This window comes from Oncorhynchus clarkii, chromosome 3, assembly GCF_045791955.1.
Source record: "Oncorhynchus clarkii lewisi isolate Uvic-CL-2024 chromosome 3, UVic_Ocla_1.0, whole genome shotgun sequence".
Taxonomy (NCBI): Eukaryota; Metazoa; Chordata; class Actinopteri; order Salmoniformes; family Salmonidae; genus Oncorhynchus; species Oncorhynchus clarkii.
In genome coordinates this window covers 24,541,086-24,563,114 of record NC_092149.1, presented here as the reverse complement: position 1 = coordinate 24,563,114, position 22,029 = coordinate 24,541,086, and the positions used below count along the sequence as shown (strand labels likewise).

Sequence of the window (22,029 nt, the reverse complement as noted above, 5' to 3'; positions counted from 1 at the left end):
ACCCATTTGCGACCAAGCTTTAACTTCCTGACTGATGTCTTGAGATGTTGCTTCAATATATCCACATAATTTTCCCACCTCATGATGCCATCTATTTTGTGAAGTGCACCAGTCCCTCCCGCAGCAAAGCACCCCCACAACATGATGCTGCCACCCCCGTGCTTCACGGTTGGGATGGTGTTCTTCGGCTTGCAAGCCTCCCCCTTTTTCCTCCAAAAATAACGATGGTCATTATTAAATAATTAAATAATCTGTCTGTAAACAATTGTTGGAAAAATTACTTGTGTCATGCACAAAGTAGTTGTCCTAACCGACCTGAGAAAAACTATAGTTTGTTAACAAGAAATTTGTGGGGTGGTTGAAAAACAAGTTTTAATGACTCCAACCTAAGTGTATGTAAACTTCCGACCAACTGTACATATGGCCAGGAAATCAACTTCAGTGGTGATGCAATGGCAGCTTGCTTTGAGATCTCCGGCTCTGTTGTCTCTCTCTAACAGCAATTCCCCAAAGACAGTATCAATGAGGAGATGGTGGAGCTATTGCTGCCCTACTTCGACATGCCAGACTACACCCTGGAGACGGCCAAGCGCGTGTGTGGAAACGTGGCTGGTCTGGCCTCCTGGACCAAAGCCATGGCCTCCTTCTTCTCCATCAACAAGGAGGTGCTCCCATTAAAGGTGTAACACCACCCGCCTCTCTGATAACCTCTGACATGTGTACCACAAACTTGCTAATTGATTTCTTGTTTCCAGTACATTTTGTTGTCCCCGAGTGTCCAGTTAATATTTGATACTGTACTTACCTCTTAGGCTAACCTGGCAGTGCAGCAGAACCGGCTGGCCATAGCCAACATAGACCTGCAGGCGGCCCAGGCAGAGCTGGATGACAAGCAGGCAGAGCTGGATGTGGTCCAAGCAGAGTATGAGAAGGCCATGATGGAGAAACAGGTACTGAACACCTCTCTTCTCATTGCCTTACATTAAAAAATAAATACAAATATTATGTTAAAAACATATATATTCTCTCTCTCTCTGCCTCTATCTCTCAGACTCTGTTGGAGGATGCTGAACGCTGCAGACACAAGATGCAGACGGCCTCTAGCCTCATCAGTGGTCTGGCTGGAGAGAAGGAGCGCTGGACAGAGCAGAGCAAAGAGTTTGCCGCCCAGACCAAGCGCCTTGTAGGTGGGTTCATTCAAACCTTTTTTCTCCACCTATTTTACAGTAATAACAGGACTAACTTTCTTAAAGCTTCGTATTACCTTTTGTCCATTATCTACAACTCTCTACATCGTATTTTTGGGGGGAGATGCTCCGTTTGCGACTGTACATATTTTTCAATGTATATTAGTATTTTATCTGTAGTTATGCTATACAGTAGAATGGATGCATGAACCAACCTATGTGTGCTTACTTCCTGGTTCAGGTGATATCTTATTGGCCACGGCCTTTCTGTCCTACTCCGGCCCCTTCAACCAGGAGTTCCGGAACCTTCTCCTGACCGACTGGCAGAGGGAGATGAAGACCAGACACATCCCGTTCGGGAACAACCTCAACCTGACCGAGATGCTGATCGACGCACCCACGGTCAGCGAGTGGAACCTTCAGGGCCTGCCCAACGATGACCTATCCATCCAGAATGGAATCATCATCACCAAGGCCTCACGCTTCCCTCTCCTCATAGACCCTCAGACCCAGGGCAAGATCTGGATAAAAAATAAAGAATCCATGAATGAGCTGCAGGTTGGGCTGCATTCATTTTCACAGTATTCTCTCCCATAACTATGCCCTCCCATTGTCCAGCCGATAGATTTTGTATGTTTCCAAACAGTGGTTACACTAGCCTTAGGCCTAACTAACCTTTGGATCTGTCAGATCTTCCTTCTTGGTAAAGAATCTCTGTGTAATACTGTGTTAGTAATGAGACGTTTCTGTGGTTCCCAGATCACCTCCCTGAACCACAAGTACTTCAGGAACCACCTGGAGGACAGCCTGTCTCTGGGGCGCCCCCTACTGATTGAGGACGTAGGGGAGGAGCTGGACCCTGCACTGGACAACGTACTGGAGAAAAATTTCATCAAGACGGGCTCCACTTATAAAGTATGTACTATTATCCTAACCACATTATCAATCATCACATTATCAAATGAAACACATTATCGTTATGGGGTTATTATCTCTGGGGCTATTCTCTCTAGTATAATACATCGAGAGCAAAATGTGTCAATGTTGTTATTGACATAACCTTGTTCGATTCAATGTTCTCTAGCTATATAGTACTCTAAATACCCCAATTCATGTTGTTAAGTTCAAAAGAATACAATATAAGAATCGCTGACACAATTCAAGCCAATGTGGGTTCAGAACTTTAAAGCCAATTAACTCAGAATCATCTTTTTACAGATAGAACCTTTTAGTCCCAAGCTCTCGACATTCATGTGTCTATGTAGTTTTATTTACCCTTATAACAGTCACTGCTGGCAAACAATTGCTCGGTACGTTTTTCTGGTTGCAAACGACGTCAGGAAAATATGTCATTATCCCGTTCAGCAGGATTGAACATTTTGGAACGTTCAGATAGAAATAGGCTACAAAGATCAAACATGCCTCTCTGACATGTAGAATAAAGAATCACATCAACTTTATTCATGGATTTCTATCTGCTACATTCAAGAACGTTTGGCAACTGAACATGGCCTTGGTCTGCTTAATCTGGACAGCTTTTGTCACAATGGAGTGGTTTGGGAATGAATTCTGATGTAACCAGTGGAACCACATTGTCTTTCTCTCTTCATGACTGTCTTTCTCCCTTCATAACTGTCTTTCTCCCTTCATAACTGTCTTTCTCCCTTCATAACCGTCTTTCTCTCTTCATGGCTGTCTTTCTCTCTTCATAACTGTCTTTCTCTCTTCATAACTGTCTTTCTCTCTTCATAGCTGTCTTTCTCCCTTCATGGCTGTCTTTCTCCCTTCATGGCTGTCTTTCTCTCTTCATGACTGTCTTTCTTCCTTCATGGCTGTCTTTCTCTCTTCATGACTGTCTTTCTCCCTTCATGGCTGTCTTTCTCCCTTCATGGCTGTCTTTCTCTCTTCATGGCTGTCTTTCTCTCTTCATGACTGTCTTTCTCCCTTCATGGCTGTCTTTCTCCCTTCATGGCTGTCTTTCTCTCTTCATGGCTGTCTTTCTCTCTTCATGGCTGTCTTTCTCTCTTCATGACTGTCTTTCTCTCTTCATGACTGTCTTTCTTCCTGCACCAGGTGAAAGTGGGAGACAAGGAGGTGGATGTGATGAGGGGGTTCCGTCTTTATGTGACCACTAAGCTCCCCAACCCTGCGTACACCCCAGAGATCAGCGCCCGCACCTCCATCATAGACTTCACTGTCACCATGAGAGGTCTGGAGGACCAGCTGCTGGGACGGGTCATCCTCACTGAGAAACAAGTCAGAAACCACGTCCAATCATATGCTTATGAAATCATGGATAAAAACATTTGAATGTATCAACAAAAGGTCATTTTGTTGTAGTTGTTTAATAGTGAGCATTTATTCGAATTGTACATAATGACTGTGACCACCCATTTTGAAATGTACTGAATCAAATGAACACAGAGAGCATGAACCCAGCCAGGTCTGGATGCAGAGAAATGTTAAAAGACCTGAAAAATGACGCCCAAAATCAGTGTCTGTCTGAATGGTGTGCCTGTTTATCTCTTTCTGTTGGTCTGAAATCAAATGAAATGTTATTAGTCACATGCGCCGAATACAACAGGTGTTTCACCTTACAGTGAAATGCTTACTTACGAGCCCCTAACCAACAATGCAGTTTAAAAATAATATGCATAAGAATAAGGGATAAAAGTAACAAGTAATTAAAGAGCAGCAGTAAAATAACAATAGCGAAACTATATACAGGGGGGTACCGATACAGAGTCAATGTGCGGGGGCACCAGTTAGTTGAGGTATTATGTACATGTAGGTAGAGTTATTAAAGTGACTAAGCATAGATGACAACAGAGAGTAGCAGTGGTGTAAAGAGGGGGGGGGGGGGGGGGGAATGCAAATATGGGTAGCCATTTGACTAGATGTTCAGGAGTCATATGGCTTGAGGGTAGAAGCTGTTTAGAAGCCTCTTGGAACTAGACTTGGTGCTTCGGTACCGCTTGCTGTGCGGTAGCAGAGAGAACAGTCTATAACTAGGGTGACTGGAGTCATTGACAATTTTTAGGGCTAAATCTGACACTGCCTGGTATAGAGGTCCTGGATGGCAGGAAGCTTGGCGATGTACTGGGCCGTTCGCACCACCCTCTGTAGTGCCTTGCAGTCGGAGGCCGAGCAGTTTCCATACCAGGCAGTGATGCGACCAGTCAAGATGCTCTCAATGATGCAGCTGTAGAACCTTGTGAGGATCTGAGGACCCATGCCAAATCTTTTCAGTCTCCTGAGGGGGAATAGGTTTTGTCGTGCCCTCTTCACGACTGTCTTGGTGTGCTTGGACCATGTTAGTTTGTTGGTGATGTGGACACCAAGGAACTTGAAGCTCTCAACCTGCTCCACTACAGCCCCATCGATGAGAATGGGGACGTGCTCGGTCCTCTTTTTCCTGTAGTCCACAATCATCTCCTTTGTCTTGATCACGTTGAGAGAGAGGTTGTTGTCCTGGCACCACACGGCCAGGTCTCTGACCTCCTCCCTATAGGATGTCTTGTCGTTGTCGGTGATCAGGCCTACCACTGTTGTGTTATCGGCAAATTTAATGATGGTGTTGGAGTCGTGCCTGGCCGTGCAGTCATGAGTGAATAGGGAGTACAGGAGGGGACTGAGCACGCACCCTTGGGGGGCCCCTGTGTTGAAGATCAGTGTGACGGATGTGTTGTTACCTACCCTTACCACCTGGGGGTGGCCCGTCAGGAAGTCCAGAATCCAGTTGCAGGGGGAGGTGTTTAGTCCCAGGGTCCTTAGCTTATTGATGAGCATTGAGGGCACTATGGTGTTGAACGCTGAGCTGTAGTCAATGAATAGCATTCTCACATAGGTGTTTCTTTTGTCCAGGTGGGAACTCTCCTGTTCTGAGCTGTGTCTGACCGGTGTTTCTGCCTGTTGGAGAAGGAGTATACGGACCTGCTGGAGGATGTGACGGCCAACAAGAACATTAGTGTATGTGTCTGAACAGTGCTCTTATCTATCCCTGTTATATCTAGGAGTTGGAGAAGGAGCGCACAGACCTGCTGGAAGATGTAACGGCCAACAAGAGGAAGATGAAAGAGCTGGAGGACAACCTGCTGTATCGTCTGACCTCTACGCAGGGTTCCCTGGTGGACGACGAGACCCTCATCATCGTCCTGGGCAACACCAAGCGCACCGCCGAGGACGTCACACAGAAACTACAGATCTCAGCTGAGACCGAGATCCAGATCAACACCGCTAGAGAGGAGTACAGACCTGGTGAGTTGGTTGTACTGTGGTTAGGGTAGAGTTATTCTCAGTACAGACCTGGTGAGTTGGTTATACTGTGGTTAGGGTAGAGTTATTCTCAGTACAGACTTGGTGAGTTCGGGGGGGTGTACTGTACCGGTTTGTTTTAGAGTATGGGTCAAAACATTTTGGGCTCTTTATTGATTGGCTGACCAACCAATCACAGTGCTCTGGTGGACAGCAACAGGCACTAACCACCTTGTGTTGACTGTTCTTCAGGAGCAATCTGTTCCTCACACTTTTCCAGTGGGAAGTTTGTTTGAGCAGAAATGTATGTATGATAATATAGAATGAGCGTTGTCTGTCACTCACTGTCAGCCTGTGTGTTATTGTGCTGTTACAGTGGCCACCAGAGGCAGCATCCTGTACTTCCTCATCACTGAGATGTCCATGGTTAACGTCATGTACCAAACGTCACTACGACAGTTCTTGGGAATCTTTGACCTCTCTCTGGCCAGGTACAGTAGTAATACACTTTGTCTCATACTGAATAACATATATTTGTATTTATGTATTTCATTCAAATTGTTGGTCCTCAGATGTGGTTCAGTCATTTTATGTGACCATTGAATTGAATGAATATGTAATCAATGATTTTTGAATTGACACTGGGAGATTTGTGCTTTTGCATAGTTTTTGTGTAGTTGTAGGAGTTGCCTGATTCTTGAAGTATAATATCTGAAACCATAGAAACAGTTTTAATATTAACATAATAACCATCACACTATGCTTTCTGAACAGATCAACCAAAAGTCCAATTACCAGCAAGCGAATAGCGAACATAATTGAGCATATGACCTTTGAGGTGCACAAGTACGCAGCCAGGGGTCTGTATGAGGAGCACAAATTCCTGTTTACCCTCCTGCTGACACTGAAGATCGACATGCAGAGTAACCGCGTAAAACACGCCGAGTTCCTCACCCTCATTAAAGGTGTGAAACAAACTCCATCCTCCAATTAATTCCACCAATCTGTAGTCCACAGCTACTGAAATGTTGAATAGCAAAATGTTGTTCATTGCTCACAGACCATTGAACATCCTCTGTCTGTCCTATGCAGGAGGTGCCTCTCTGGATCTGAAGGCTTGCCCCCATAAGCCTGCCAAGTGGATCTTAGACATGACTTGGCTCAATCTGGTGGAGCTCAGTAAACTGTGGCAGTTCTCTGATATCCTTGATCAGGTGTGTTCCCCACGCGGTGCCTCCTTACGCTGCTACCTAATGTGTCACACTCTCTAATACCCTCCCTCAATAAGTCTGTTTCATGGCCCCCTCAATAAGTCTGTTTCATGGCCCCCTCAATTAGTCTGTTTCATGGCCCCCTCAATTAGTCTGTTTCATGGCCCCCTCAATTAGTCTGTTTCATGGCCCCCTCACCCCGGTAAACCCCCCTATTCATTGTAGTGCTCCTCTATGATTACAGTGCTCCTTTTACTCCTCTGAGCTCTGTCACATATGGCATTGAACTAGTCATTGTACTGAGCTGTGTGTGTGTCCAGATCTGTCGTAATGAGAAGCAGTGGAAGGCATGGTTTGATAAGGAAGCCCCTGAGGAGGAGGTGATCCCTAATGCCTATGACCAGAGCCTGGACTGTTTCCACCGCCTGCTGCTCATACGCTCCTGGTGCCCAGACAGGACCATCGCACAGGTACACCGGTAACTCTCATTGAATGATTAAGTAATTAATCAATCAATCAATCAATCCAAGACATAATACTTTATGAAATGTCTACGCTTTTTGGTATTTTCATCAAAGCTTAGGACTGAGTTTTAGAGTGTAATTCTACTGCATATTTCTTGAATCCAATAGCAGGTGACTTTTTAAATACACCTTGACCTGTTATCCTCCAGGCCCGTAAGTACATCATGGACTCGATGGGAGAGAAGTATGCAGAGGGAGTGATCCTGGACCTAGAGAAGACGTGGGAGGAGTCAGACCCCCGGACCCCGCTCATCTGTTTCCTGTCCATGGGCTCAGACCCCACCGACTCCATCATCGTCCTGGGGAAGAGGCTGAAGATAGAGACGCGCTATGTCTCCATGGGCCAGGGACAGGAAGTCCACGCACGCAAGCTGCTCCAGCAGACCATGGCCAACGTGAGTCCTGAACACAGCATTACAGTACACACTCACTGGACTCCTAACAGTCAAGTTATAATTATCCCTTGTCCCCAGGCTATTGCGCTTGGTGAAGAAGTCTGGTGAGCAAAACTCATTTATTAGGTATCGGCATTCTGCCATGAATTGTGGTCCATGCCATCTCATTTGTAATCAAATTGGGAATTAAAATAGCGATAGGGATGGAATATGAATTGAAATTGAACCATGGTGTTAATGAAAATGGATGTGATTGATTTAGACCGTATTAGACTGTATTAAAAATGAAATGGACTAACACCACATGCATCTCCCTCACATTATTAATTTAATTACATAATGACATTAGTAATGAATTACTCTCCCAATATGGACAATTAACTATGTAATTTTTTTTCTCCCCCATTTTTTTCAAAATGCACACACAGGGTGGCTGGGCCTTGCTCCAGAACTGCCACCTGGGCCTGGACTTCATGGATGAGCTGATGGATACTGTGACAGAGACAGACGCCGTCCATGAGACCTTCCGCCTGTGGATTACTACAGAGGTCCATAAACACTTCCCCATCACACTGCTGCAGATGTCCATCAAGTTCACTAATGAGCCTCCACAGGGACTGAAGGCAGGGCTGAAGAGGACTTATGGAGGTGGGTCACACCACAGTTCACACATACATACAGGTATCCATGCATGTGTACGCACCTACACAAACAAATACACATATACACCCCCATTTCTTCTGGTTAACCCTAAACAACAACACTTAACCCTTAATCTAGCTTCATGTCCAATTTCTGGTTCAACCTTAGCCTCAACCACAACCTTAATCCTAACCCTAGCATCATGTCCACATCCCAGGTCAACCCTAACCCTAGATTCACATCCATATCCCGGTTCAACCTTAGCCTCAACCACAATCCTAATCCTAATTCTAGCTTCTTGTTTGTTGCCCCAGGCATTAACCAGGACCTGCTGGATGTCAGTAACATGGTCCAGTGGAGGCCCATGCTGTATGGGGTGGTGTTCCTCCACTCTACGGTCCAGGAGAGGCGTAAATACGGCCCCCTGGGCTGGAACATTCCCTACGAGTTCAACCAGGCTGACTTCAACGCCACTGTGCAGTTTGTTCAGAACCACCTGGACGACATGGACATCAAGAAGGTAGGTGCAGAGACGAGAAGCTCCTGCTGTAACTAAGTAAAGCTCTATCTTTACTTCTACTGTTAGTACTGCTACCTGTCTTCCTATGTAAGATGTGTCTGTTCCTGTGTTGATGGTAGTCTGACGTCTCCCCAGGGTGTATCCTGGAATACAGTGCGCTACATGATCGGGGAGATCCAGTATGGCGGTAGGGTGACAGACGACTATGACAAGCGTCTGCTCAACACCTTCGCCAAGGTCTGGTTCAGTGAAAACATGTTTGGACCTGACTTCTATTTCTACAAAGGCTACAGCATTCCCAAGTGTTCCAACGTGGACCAATATCTGACATACATTCAGGTCAGTCCATTTTTCACACTCAGTCTCTCCTGCAGTTTACAGTGCTGTGTAACATAAGATTGAATTAATGTAGTCAGACTGTATGAAGATGTGTGCTGTATACATTGTTTGGCATTGAGGCATTTGATAACACTTCCTATGAATAACTTGTTCATAATGCATTATAAGCAGGTATCCACAATGCATTACATGTTTTACTGTAGTTTGGTAATGCACAGACATGCGGACTCTAATCCTAATTTATGTGTTTTCCTCTGCAGGGCCTACCGGCTTACGACACACCAGAGGTGTTTGGCCTGCACCCCAATGCTGACATAACGTATCAGAGCAAGCTGGCCAAAGACGTTCTGGACACCATCCTGTCCATTCAGCCTAAGGACAGCTCCAGTGGCGGAGGGGAGACCAGGGAGGCCATTGTGGCCAGGCTGGCTGACGACATGCTGGAGAAATTACCTCCAGACTACATACCGTTTGAAGTGAGTAGCACTGGTCTGGAGTTAGCTAACCCTAATGGAAATAATCACCCACAATTAATACAGTTCTGGCTATTAAAAATATTATTTCCCATAATACCTTGCTGCAGCAAGGTAGATCGTTAAAAAACTCTCACAGGGTGACGGCAAGTCATCTAACAATAACCCATGCAGTAAAATGTATTTCTGAAATATGCCCCATGGTGCAGTGAAATCCACTTTGAAGGTAATGTTTTTACTGCAATAGAGGTTTACTTTTTAATGTTCAGAACTGTGTTATGCATTTGCATTCCAGTATGTTAAGAATCAAATCAAATCAACATTTATTTAAAGTGTAATTTCACAAGAACATGTTTTCAATATATCCAGGTGAGAGAGAGGCTACAGAAGATGGGTCTGCTCCAGCCCATGAACATCTTCCTGCGTCAGGAGATAGACCGCATGCAGAGGGTCATCGTGCTGGTCAGGAACACGCTGACCGACCTCAAACTGGCCATCGACGGCACCATTATCATGAGTGAGAACCTACGGGACGCGCTGGACTGCATGTATGACGCACGCATCCCCTCACGTTGGAAGAAGGTATGTTTATTACTGCCTCTGAGTACACATTTATTCAGTTTTCTACGCATGTATTCCATGTTCTATTTTCTACGCATGTATTCCTGTGTTCTAGGCGTCATGGGCCTCCAGCACTCTAGGGTTCTGGTTTACTGAGTTGCTGGATAGAAACCGTCAGTTCCAGGCGTGGATCTTTGAAGGACGGCCCAACTGTTTCTGGATGACAGGGTTCTTTAACCCACAGGGCTTCCTGACCGCTATGAGACAGGTACAGATGGCACATTCACACATTCTAATGCAATCACAATTGAACATACTTACTGACTTTGCTAGGCCACTGAGGTTATATTTAGAGTTTGCAGACACTACACAGTCATAGTTGATCATGAAGCTACAAAGACAAAGCCAGTCTATGTAACTCTGTTTTTGTGTGTAGGAGATCACTCGTGCAAACAAGGGCTGGGCCCTAGACCGTATGGTGCTGTGCAACGAGGTGACCAAGTGGATGAAGGATGACATCACTCAGCCACCCTCTGAGGGGGTGTATGTGTACGGCCTCTATCTGGAGGGGGCCGGCTGGGACAGGAGGAACTGCAAACTCATCGACTCTAAACCCAAAGTGTTGTTTGAGATGATGCCTGTAGTCAGGATGTATGCTGAAAATAATGGTGAGTGCTGTAGTCACTAGTTACTGTAACTTCCTGGAGACTCATTGAATAGTATCTCATTCAGCTGCTTGTTGTTTTCATCTATACATTATATGTTGAATATGTCAGTAGAAATGATCTAACTTTTAGGTTCAATGGTTACGGAATGTCAGACCAACTGAATGGACAACATGCAGTGAAAAAGAAACTCATGTGATCATCGTGTATAAGTAATGGATGTTTATCGTTGCTGTGGGCATTTCAGGTGTCAAGGATGCCCGGTTATACTCCTGTCCCATATATAAGAAGCCTGTAAGGATGGACCTGAATTACATTGCTGCTGTGGAACTGAGGACTGCTCCACCGCCTGAGTACTGGATACTACGTGGTGTGGCACTGCTGTGTGAAGTCAAATAACCCATTTCTATATTGTATTATATGCCTAAATCTTGAAGAGTTGTGCTTCAGTGGTTAAAGGGGCAATCTTTCAAACTACAACAAAGTTGACACCCTACCACTGTTTTGTTAAACAGCTGAAGGATGTGACTGGAGAAATGTAACCACTCTCAAAATGGATGTACCCTTTAAGGATTAAAGGGGGGCAGTGTCTTCATTTAGATTATAGTGGTAGGCTTCCGTAATAAAGTTTCACCTATCACTGGGTTGCAGAAATAATAGAAAAATAAAGTCTATACCCCCAAGTATTTCATATCTGAACTATTTTGGGTGTGTGTTTACTTATTTATTTTACTTTACTCCTTCTTTTTGTACTCACCATAATATGGTTGTTACTACTCTAATAAACAGTTGAAGTCGGAAGTTTACATACACCTTAGCCAAATACATTTAAACTCAGTGTTTCACAATTCCTGACATTTAATCCTAGTAATAATTCCCTGTTTTAGGTCAGTTAGGATCCCCACTTTATGTTAAGAATGTGAAATGTCAGAATAATAGTAGAGAGAATGATTTATTTCAGCTTTTATTTCTTTCATCACATTCCCAGTGGGTCAGAAGTCTAAATACACTCAATTAGTATTTGGTAGCATTGCCTTTAAATTGTTTAACTTGGGTCAAACATTTTGGGTAGCCTTCCACAAGCTTCCCGCAATAAGTTGGGTGAATTTTGACCCATTCCTCCTGACAGAGCTGGTGTAATTGAGTCAGGTTTGTAGGCTTCCTTGCTCGCACACGCTTTTTCAGTTCTGACCACAAATTTTCTATAGGATTGAGGTCAGGGCTTTGTGATGGCCACTCCAATACCTTGACTTTGTTGTCCTTAAGCTATTTTGCCACAACTTTGGAAGTATGCTTGGGGTAATTGTCCATTTGGAAGACCCATTTGCGACCAAGCTTTAACTTCCTGATTGATGTATTAAGATGTTGCTTCAATATATCCACGTAATTTTCCCACCGTCATGATACCATCTATTTTGTGAAGTGCACCAGTCCCTCCTGCAGCAAAGCACCCCCACAACATGATGCTGCCCCCCCCCCCCCCCACCGTGCTTCACGGGTGGGCTTCGACTTGCAAGCCTACCCCTTTTTCCTCCAAACGTAACAATGGTCATTATGGCCAAATAGTTATATTTTTGTTTCATCAGACCAGAAGACATTTCTCCAGAAAGTACAATCTTTGAGCTGGTAGCATTGCAGTTGCAAACCATTGTCTGGCTTTTTTATGGTGGTTTTGGAGCAGTGGCTTCTTCCTTACTGAGCGGTCCTATGTCGATATAGGACTCGTTTTACTGTGGATATAGATACCTTTGTACCTGTTTCCTCCAGCATCTTCACAAGTTCCTTTGCTGTTGTTCTGGGATTGATTTGCACTTTTGGCACCGAAGTACGTTCATCTCTAGGAGACAGAACACGTCTCCTTCCTGAGCGGTATGATGGCTGCGTGGTCCCATGGTGTTTATACTTGCGTACTATTGTTTGTACAGATGAACGTGGTACCTTCAGGCATTTGGAAATTGCTCCCAAGGATGAACCAGACTTGTGGAGGTCTACAATTTTTTTTCTGAGGTCTTGGCTGATTTCTTTTGATTTTCCCATGATTTCAAGAGGCACTGAGAGGCACTGAGTTTGAAGGTAGGCCTTTAAATGCATCCACATGTACACCTCCGATAGGCTAATTGACATAATTTGAGTCAATCAGAAGCTTCTAAAGCCATGACATAATTTTCTGGAATTTTCCAAGCTGTTTAAAGGCAAACCTCTTTGGGCTAGGTGGAGTGCTAGTGACCCACCTCACCAACATCCGGTGAATTTGCAGAGAGCGAAATTCAAAATACAAAAATTGTAGTATTAAACATGAAAATACAAGTGTCATGCATCATTTAAAAGCTGAACGTCTTGTTAATCCAGACGCTTTGTCAGATTTCAAAAAGGCTTTACGGTGAAAGCATACCATGCGATTATCTGAGGACAGCGCCCCGCATACAAAATCATTAACATTTTCCAAGCCAGCAGAGGCATCACAAGTCAGAAATAGCGATAAAATAAATCAGATACCTTTGAAGATCTTCCTCTGTTTGCAATCCCAAGGGTCCCAGCTACACAACAAATAGTCGTTTAGTTGAAAAACTACAAATTCTAGCTAATTTTTCAAAAAACAAGCCTGAAACCCTTTCTAAAGACTGTTGACATCTAGTGGAAGCCATAGGAACTGCAATCTGGGAGGTTTTCCTTTGAATATTCCATAGACAAGTGTTTGAATGGGTGATGACCTAAAAAAAAAAATCTGGATGGATTCTCCTCGGGTTTTTGCCGCCATATCAGTTCTGTTATACTCAGACATTATTTTAACAGTTTTAGAAACTTCAGAGTGTTGTCTATCCAATATCACCAGTTATATGCATATCCTAGCTGAAACGTTCATCGTTGGGAGAAAGAGAGGAGGACCAAGGTGCAGCGTGGTAAGTATTCATATTCTCTTTTAATGAAAATGAATACTCAAACAAAAACAACAAAACACGAGAACGAAACGAAAACAGTCCTGAACGGTGAAATACAAACACAGAACAGAAAATAAACACCCACGAAACACAGGTGGAAAAAGGCTACCTAAGTATGATTCTCAATCAGAGACAACTAACGACACCTGCCTCTGATTGAGAACCATACCAGGCCAAACTCAAAACACAACATAGAAAAACGAACATAGACAACCCACCCAACTCATGTCTTGACCATACTAAAACAAAGACATAACAAAAGAACGCGACACTAGCTTCTGGACCTGAGTAACAGGCAGTTTACTTTGGGCACGTCAGTCATCCGAACTTCCAAATACTGCCCCTAGGCATAAGAAGATTTATTAAAGGCACAGTCAACTTAGTATATGTAAACTTCTGACCCACTGGAATTGTGATCAAGTGAATTATAAGTGATATAATCTGTCTGTAAACAATTGTTGGAAAAATGACTTGTGTCATGCACAAAGTAGATGTCCTAACCGAGTGGTTGAAAAATTAGTTTTAATGACTGATGTGAAAACTGAAAACACACCTCAAACATGTTAACTTATTAGAAGCGCACATAGTAAGACGTTGAAACACAGTTTAAGAGGATTAATTCATTAACTTCTTGTTAGATTGTTTCTTACTCTGAAAATAGTCTACGAGCTAGGATAAACACAGTTGCCCCATCACTCCTATTGGTTTTTATCTAGCGGTGGTTAAAGTTAGCCCAAATTTGTTGTTGCTGTTTAAAGAAATACGAGACATGGATTACAGTTTTTCCTGGCTCATATAAATGTATCCTTTAAATGTGTCCCAAAACACATCCAGTGAAAACTAGCACACGTGAACAATCACAACTGTAATAAGATATCCAATTAGTTTAGCTGTCTTCCTGCAGTCAGATCAGTGAGTCACACATCAACCAGAGAGAACGGAGGAGGAAGGACAGAGGGGTCTGGTTGCAGTCTCTTGCTCCCCTCCTTCCCCACCCCATCCCTCTGTGGTCTTTTCTCTGCCCTGTTGGACTCTCAACCTCCTGAATCCCCCTCATCCTCCTCTTGCTGAATGCTCTCTTTCCACCTGACTTCTATAGCACAGATGTATCAGTGCACACCTCTTGGTTACGGATGGTGTAGACGACAGGGTTGATGCACCATGAGTAACACAAACAATGTGTTGAGACAAGTGAAGGGGCAGAGTTTGCTTGTGTAGTTGCAGATGGGTTAGACAGTAGATTATTGGCACCAGCTACAGTAGAGACATACAGAGGTAGGTTACAGTTCTACAAGCACGGTGGTTGTCTTGTAGGGGAGGGCTACAACAGCCCTGCGTGCCTCATTGTACATACGCCCAAAACAGAGGCAAGTAATTCAGATTGAAAGAGTTGGGGTGATGCCGGGAGAGCCATGGAACAGTACTTCTTGCACAGGACTAAAGCTCACAAATGCTCTCACAATTCTAGACTCACATAGCAGCCGTGGCTCTATTAAATGCACCATGTGTGTCCCATGTTGAGCTGGACCAAGTGATAATTACCAGCAATGGCACTCAGTACCCAGACAAGCTCAAGGCAAGCCACACATGCCTGGAAGTCATTATGCTCAGGTAGTGGATGCTGTGGCAAATAAACACATATCGTTCTATTGCCATGAGGGCCAGAGTCGTCTGAGCGCTCCAAAGGATCTTTCTATTTCCATGAGGGCCAGAGTCGTCTGAGCGCTCCAAAGGATCTTTCTATTTCCATGAGGGCCAGAGTCGTCTGAGCGCTCCAAAGGATCTTTCTATTGCCATGAGGGCCAGAGTCGTCTGAGCGCTCCAAAGGATCTTTCTATTGCGATGAGGGCCAGAGTCGTCTGAACACTCCAAAGGATCTTTCTATTGCCATGAGGGCCAGAGTCGTCTGAACACTCCAAAGGATCTTTCTATTGCCATGAGGGCCAGAGTCATCTGAGCGCTCCAAAGGATCTTTCTATTGCCATGAGGGCCAGAGTCGTCTGAGCGCTCCAAAGGATCTTTCTATTGCCATGAGGGCCAGAGTCGTCTGAGCGCTCCAAAGGATCTTTCTATTGCCATGAGGGCCAGAGTCATCTGAGCGCTCCAAAGGATCTTTCTATTGCCATGAGGGCCAGAGTCGTCTGAGCGCTCCAAAGGATCTTTCTATTGCCATGAGGGCCAGAGTCGTCTGAGCGCTCCAAAGGATCTTTCTATTGCCATGAGGGCCAGAGTCGTCTGAGCGCTCCAAAGGATGGTACCCATAATACTAAATGTTCCATTCAACACCCCCTGATAATCACAGTATGTTGGAGCAGAACAGAGTGCAAAACAATGAATGCTGCAATGCAGCTATGCAAAAGACCACATATCATCTGAAAATGTAACAAAGTGTAGAAGCGCTCTTTATGTGTCACCAGAGAGAAGAGAAAAAGAACGACTAAAAATCAGAAAGATATATGTTTTCCCTGAAGCAATGTGCTGGAAACAACAGGCAGACAGATCCCGCATGGCTTGCTCCTCTTGAAAAGTTGTCCTGTTCAGAAGGTGAGGTTTAGAGAGAGCATTCAGTACTGTTTAACTTTGTTGAAGCCATGGTGCTGATCAGATTTAGTACTAGTAGCAGAAGCAGTCCCTGGATCTAGGAGGGATAGCTCAGAGCGTTGTCTCTTCTATCTACACTCTACAGACTCATCAGATGTCTTCTCTACATGTTATGTCTTTTATACACGATGTATGCAGCTGTGTGGTTGAAGGATACTTATAACCAGTCTAAACACTTCCCAAAGGTCGCCTACTAAGAGTAGGCTGGAGGTTACATTTTTTGCAGCATATCTTTAGTTTAAGTAATTTACAACTGCAGTGGAATAGAGAAAAGTGATAGTGCTATACAGTATAATGGGCAGTGGTGGAAAACGTACCCAACTGTCATACTTGAGTAAAAGTAAAGATAACTTAATAGAAAATGACTCAAGTAAAAGTCACACAGTAAAATTCTACTTAGGTGAAAGTCTTAAAATACTGGTTTAAAATATACTTAAGTATCAAACGTAAAAGTATAAATAATTTCAAATTCCTTATATTAAGTAAATCAGATGGCACCATTTTCTTGTTTTTTTCTTTTTTTCCGGAAAGCCCGTGGCACACTCCAACACTCAAGACATCCTTTACAAACAAAGCATGTGTGTTTAGTGAGTCTGCCAGATCAGAGGCAGTAGGGATGACCAGGGATGTTCGGTTAATAAGTGGGTGAATTTGACTATTTTCCTGTCCTGCTAAACATTCCAAATGTAACGAGTACTTTTGGGTGTCAAGGAAAATATATGGAATAAAAAGTAAGTAATGTACTGCAGTAAAAGGAATCAAAAATATAAATAGTAAAGTAAATTAAGTAGTACTTTAATGTATTTTTACTTTAGCACTTTACACCACTGATAATGAGCCCCTAGGGCTATCAGAAAATTACTTTGAAACCATATCGTGAAGAGGTATGCCTAACAGTATTTTGCCTAACGAATGTGATGGAAGAATAGACAAGGGGACACTTGAAAATGTTCCAGACAGTAATTGGCCTAATGAATGTGATGGGGTTGGTGACAAGTAAGTAATGGATAATTACTTACTGTTACAACAAGTGGTCCAGACCTCTTGGCAAGGTCGCTATAGGTCCCTATTATTGGGTTAAACCCATCCTTTGAGAGAGCGTGTCCCCAGGATTTTCTATACCAAGTCCCTCATGTGTACACACCTCCCTCCTCTTGACTGCCCTGCCAACCCTACTTGTCCAAACCCCCTCAATACAATTCTAAGATTTTAATCTGTAACCAAATTAAGCATGTTAATTCATAATAATGGTTATTTTAAATATTACACTTGACTTGAGTCAAATGTAAGTAAAACTAGAAAAGGTCAATTTTCTGAAGAAAATGTGTGTGCTCTATAGTCTACAATAGTGAATAGGAGCGAACACGAATCTCACACATCAATTATCCATCCATGAGTGTTCTGGTCTCCCTGCACGGGCCTATAGTAGAGACATCTACTCCAGAGGTACTTGCTTAGGTCACAACAACTGATGAGCTGTTTGGGTAATATGGCAGAACTCTCATGTCCTGTGGCTGGATTCCTCAATACAGGCTCTGAAAAACAGTGTCACATTGGCTGCCACCCAGAGCCATAGAGACCTACAGAAATGTCATGGGGGAAAGCAAAGATAAACTCTGTGGGAAAAGTGTTGCTTCTGTTCTACTCAGGCTGTTGCCATAGTAACAGTGGGGCTTGTCAACAAAAGGCGATGTTTTGTTTTGGTAAAGATATTAACGGTAGCTAGCAAGCAGGCTATCAAAGGAATATTAGCTAGCTGATGAGATCAAATGGCTGATAAACGTGGTTTGGAGAAACTGGACTTTGGTGCATTAAGCATCGAGCAACAACAGCAACTCCGACAATTTAAGGTAAATTAGCTAGCTAACACTTTACTACTGTATGTAACGTCGTTAGCTTCATGAGTGCTCCTTGGCTTCTCCAACATTTAGTTAGCTAGTTCTATCGATAAAATTAGGAATTAAAATACAATAGGATTTCTTGTTCTATCACTCACTGCATTTTTGCATTCATCCAGCTAATAGTTAGCTAGCATACATTTCTTGGTTAAAGATAGGCTCAGCAATGACGAACATTACGTGGGGTAACTTTGAATCTGCTCTTGCCATCGGGCTTTTCCCAATATCATGAGCCATGGGAAAGAGTAGAATGGACAGTAAAGTTAATGGACATTCACCTTTATATTTCTCCTGGGACAAGCAAAGCCAACAATGTATATATTAGACAGATCTTGAAGTATGATGTTAGGTTGTCTGTCGAATAAAATGGAAATACAGATGCCCCCCCTCCCTCTCTTTTTTTCAGTATTGACAGATTAGAACTGTCCCTCTGTCCTCTGGAGAGCCATTCGCTAATTCCGTATTTTTTATAGATCAATACAAGAATCAACAATGAAAAATATTTGAGAGAGCATCCAGAGACGGAGGCCTTAATAAGCGACTTTTTAAGGTTTGTTAATTGGCTGGCACTGACTAACGGTATATTTTCAGACATATTATTCTCCATCTCCATTAGGGCTCTCAAACTCCAGACATCAATAGCGAATATAATTCAATTTCATATTTAGCTACAGTAATGAAGTCTAACTGGCCAATTGCTTGGGTACCTGCTTCTTGTTTTGTTTTTTACAGAGATGTATTTCTCAAAAGACCCACAGACATTCGAGAGTATGCAGCAGGTGGGTTCAATCAACAACACAAACTGACACGTACACCAATATACAGACAGGGACAGTCCTCTTACTTAGAACTACCAATAATTAACATATTTTCTCTCTTTCAGATTACTTCACCGACCCAAACCTTGGTTTGATCATTGGCTTCAAACTGCAGGGTGATCCTGCCGACACAGGCACAGACTGAATCCTTACCGGATTGTTTGGCAGTTCAACTGTTATTGAAGTGTAAAGCTGTAACAGGCCTCTTTCTCTGTGTTGTGTACATCCTCTGTATTGACTAGTTATTTGTTGCAAAGTAATGTGATACAAATATAAAACAGGATATAAAGTGGGAATGTATTGGCACCCAGGCAGATGTTCTTACTGAGCATCATTGCTAAAGGAGGATGTTTTATACCCCTGGTTGAGAGGAAAAGATTTATAGGCCTATTGGGTGGAGTGGACAGCCTCTTTACAGGAGTTCTCAGGGTAATGTCTAAACGGGATCATTGGGATGTCCCAACTCTGAAATTACCCTATTGGAAGTTTAAATATTAAACGGTTAAGGTTACAAGGATTCTCGATAGCACTAACCGCTTTCTCAAGCCTCAGAGTTCCCCCTTCTGGTCTCCCGTTTCCGTTAACTCCCCAACTCATCAGATGAAACAAAAAACATTTAAGCAAGATGAGAAAATGTGACAGCAGCAATACTGACCACACAGTTTAAATGTTTAATGACTTTAAAATCATCAAGTAACCAGCGCATCAGGCTTTGCTGTAAAAACATACACAGCGCAGTAAAAACAGGTCAAATCCATCTCACAAAGATGACAAAATCATTCAGAATTCTGTTTGATTCACATTTTATAATCTGACACGCTACAAAAATAGGCACATCTGGTTTAACAATTAAGTGATTGTATAGAGAAGACCCTGAAATTGTATAAAAACCTAGACCCTGATAATATTGGACATTTCAACAGCAGGCCTACGTAATACATTCTGTAACCAACATACTGTGGTAGAGCATGTGAATAGAGCTTTTAAATCCTGAGCAAACAGGCACAAATCATCAATGTTTAGACACGTCAATGTTAAAAGGTAACAGATTTCCTTTTTATATATACACAAGATTGTCAGTAACTTACATTGTTTGATATTTGTTCAGGCAATTGATTGCCCCTCTCTTATGGCTTGTATTGGGCTCCGGGAATCCAGAATTGTATCTTAGACACAGATCTAGGATCAGATTACATTATGTAAAATCTTAAACATAATCCTTAGGGAGTAAAACACACAACTGACCTTCTACCAGTGTCTATAGGCAACATCATCCTACTGCCTTGATCTCAGAGTAGTGTACTACTACTACCAGTCTCCTGACCCTAGAGCCCATCTACATTACACAGTATGATGGAGCTATCAATACACACTGATCTGATCCAAGGTCAGTATTACGTTATCCCCTAATGGTAATGGTTAGGATTCAAAGAGGGTAAGCTGGCCCTGGATCTGTGCCTATTAAACAATCTCACACACATACTGTACTTTAACCACAACATGCAAAGGAGTTTCAACCAACCGCAATACAAGTTAGTGTTGTTTTATGTTGTGTCTGACTTGCACAGCATTTTAACATTAAAGCGGATCCCCCTTTAAAAAACATGATTCCCGTTATTAGAACCCAATACACAACAGTAGGCCTACGTAGTACATTCTGTAACCAACATACTGTGGTAGAGCATGCTCACTTTAGTACACAATGTAAAGTTCTAGATTGGAGACACTGATTGAACGGCAATGACTACAACCATCACACACTGCAGCCATCCCACAGACACACACATCCAGTGTCCAATGTTCTTCACGTACAAACAAGTTTAGTCCCACACACACTTCCAATGTCTCCCGTCTTCACACAAACATGGCCTGGGACACAAAGCTGTCTCCACGAGATGTTCCAGTGGCAGGGGGGTGGTCCTCCTCTTTGTCATGGTAATCATTGGCCTTGTACTGGTTGGGGGCGTACAGGGGCGGGACTTCGTTCACCCTGGGTTCATCCCAGCCAGGGGGGGTGCCAGCGTAGCGCAACTCCTCCGCATCACGATTGTATTCCTCATCACTGTACGCGTCCAAGTCCTGGTGGGAAAGATAACCATATAAAATAATCTTAATAATCATGTAAAAATAAGGAGAACCAATGCAGTCTTCATAGTATTCTAGTGACCCTTGCATTAGCGAACAAACTGACAGAGCAACACCCTTTGAGAGTCTTGATCCCAGGTCTTCTAGCCAATGGACAAACTTACTAACCACTGCTCCAATAGGGTTAAATCACAGGGCTTACCAAGGCAATGGTTTCTACAGTATTAAAAACACATGTTTCCATCTATAGCATGTTCAGTATATCAGCTTCTATCCACATAGCAGCCCTCCATACCCTTCAGTTTCCTACACGTTCTCATGTTTGTGTACTGGTAAATAGGGCAATCATGTTGAGTAACTGATGAATAAATGATCATAAGTAGATGTTAAATGATTGATTTCTTTTTGTTTCATGAATCCTTTACCAGGATGTATTATAAATGATGTAGATAATAAACTAAGAGTTGGGTTGAGGCACTTTATAAGCCAAAGCTACAGAGCTTAATGTATACTGATAGGAAAACACAGGCCAGGTGGAAGCAATATCAAGGAGGCCAGCTGGGAATTTGCTTTCACCCATCCAGGTCTATTTATGTCTGAAGATTGAGAAAACGATTCAGGAGAGAAGGACTATTGAGAGATGCACCCCATGTATGGCTGTGTTCTTACCGTGCTGGGCTCGGCATCCTGCGGAGCGTAGTACAGGTGGTCCACGGATCCGTCCTTGCTCTCCACAGGGTCTCTACTGGTGTTCAGCTGCAGATGCACGCACACATACAGAATTATTCTCATCTACTCTTGAGTTGGGGTAAAACCTATTTCAGATGGACACTTTCATAATCTACATAATCTTTTAACAATGTTGATAAAAAAACATGTGGTATTGTAAAATACAAATTGAGGGGCCATATAGAGAT

The 22,029-nt window shown here is 43.2% G+C and overlaps 3 protein-coding genes across 3 annotated transcripts in view; 2 read left to right on the top strand and 1 right to left on the bottom strand.

Moving 5' to 3' along the window:
• Nucleotides 1-13,368, top strand: part of LOC139391628 (dynein axonemal heavy chain 5-like) — a 66,047-nt gene extending 52,679 nt beyond the window's left edge. The window contains exons 59-78 of the mRNA XM_071139011.1: nucleotides 501-680; nucleotides 813-950; nucleotides 1,052-1,187; nucleotides 1,429-1,745; nucleotides 1,947-2,102; nucleotides 3,261-3,443; nucleotides 5,201-5,444; nucleotides 5,818-5,932; nucleotides 6,216-6,406; nucleotides 6,534-6,655; nucleotides 6,973-7,122; nucleotides 7,326-7,571; nucleotides 8,000-8,219; nucleotides 8,528-8,733; nucleotides 8,869-9,072; nucleotides 9,333-9,548; nucleotides 9,915-10,127; nucleotides 10,222-10,374; nucleotides 10,543-10,774; nucleotides 11,019-13,368. Of these exons, the coding sequence (XP_070995112.1) occupies nucleotides 501-680; nucleotides 813-950; nucleotides 1,052-1,187; nucleotides 1,429-1,745; nucleotides 1,947-2,102; nucleotides 3,261-3,443; nucleotides 5,201-5,444; nucleotides 5,818-5,932; nucleotides 6,216-6,406; nucleotides 6,534-6,655; nucleotides 6,973-7,122; nucleotides 7,326-7,571; nucleotides 8,000-8,219; nucleotides 8,528-8,733; nucleotides 8,869-9,072; nucleotides 9,333-9,548; nucleotides 9,915-10,127; nucleotides 10,222-10,374; nucleotides 10,543-10,774; nucleotides 11,019-11,170 (3,774 nt within the window). The 3' untranslated portion in view covers nucleotides 11,171-13,368. The remainder of the gene's footprint in view (nucleotides 1-500; nucleotides 681-812; nucleotides 951-1,051; nucleotides 1,188-1,428; nucleotides 1,746-1,946; nucleotides 2,103-3,260; nucleotides 3,444-5,200; nucleotides 5,445-5,817; nucleotides 5,933-6,215; nucleotides 6,407-6,533; nucleotides 6,656-6,972; nucleotides 7,123-7,325; nucleotides 7,572-7,999; nucleotides 8,220-8,527; nucleotides 8,734-8,868; nucleotides 9,073-9,332; nucleotides 9,549-9,914; nucleotides 10,128-10,221; nucleotides 10,375-10,542; nucleotides 10,775-11,018) is intronic.
• Nucleotides 13,369-17,969: 4,601 nt separating this feature from the next.
• On the top strand, nucleotides 17,970-21,503 carry LOC139391620 (RIIa domain-containing protein 1-like). The gene is made up of 4 exons (XM_071138998.1): nucleotides 17,970-18,161; nucleotides 18,683-18,759; nucleotides 18,942-18,988; nucleotides 19,093-21,503. Exons 1-4 carry the CDS (start codon nucleotides 18,081-18,083, stop codon nucleotides 19,170-19,172), a joined length of 285 nt encoding a protein of 94 aa, XP_070995099.1. The 5' UTR covers nucleotides 17,970-18,080; the 3' UTR covers nucleotides 19,173-21,503.
• LOC139391597 (nectin-2-like) overlaps nucleotides 19,679-22,029 on the bottom strand; it is a 101,061-nt gene continuing 98,710 nt past the window's right edge. Inside the window, exons 9-10 of the mRNA XM_071138985.1 lie at nucleotides 21,782-21,868; nucleotides 19,679-21,106 (exon numbers count right to left, since the gene is read on the bottom strand). Of these exons, the coding sequence (XP_070995086.1) occupies nucleotides 20,882-21,106; nucleotides 21,782-21,868 (312 nt within the window). The 3' untranslated portion in view covers nucleotides 19,679-20,881. The remainder of the gene's footprint in view (nucleotides 21,107-21,781; nucleotides 21,869-22,029) is intronic.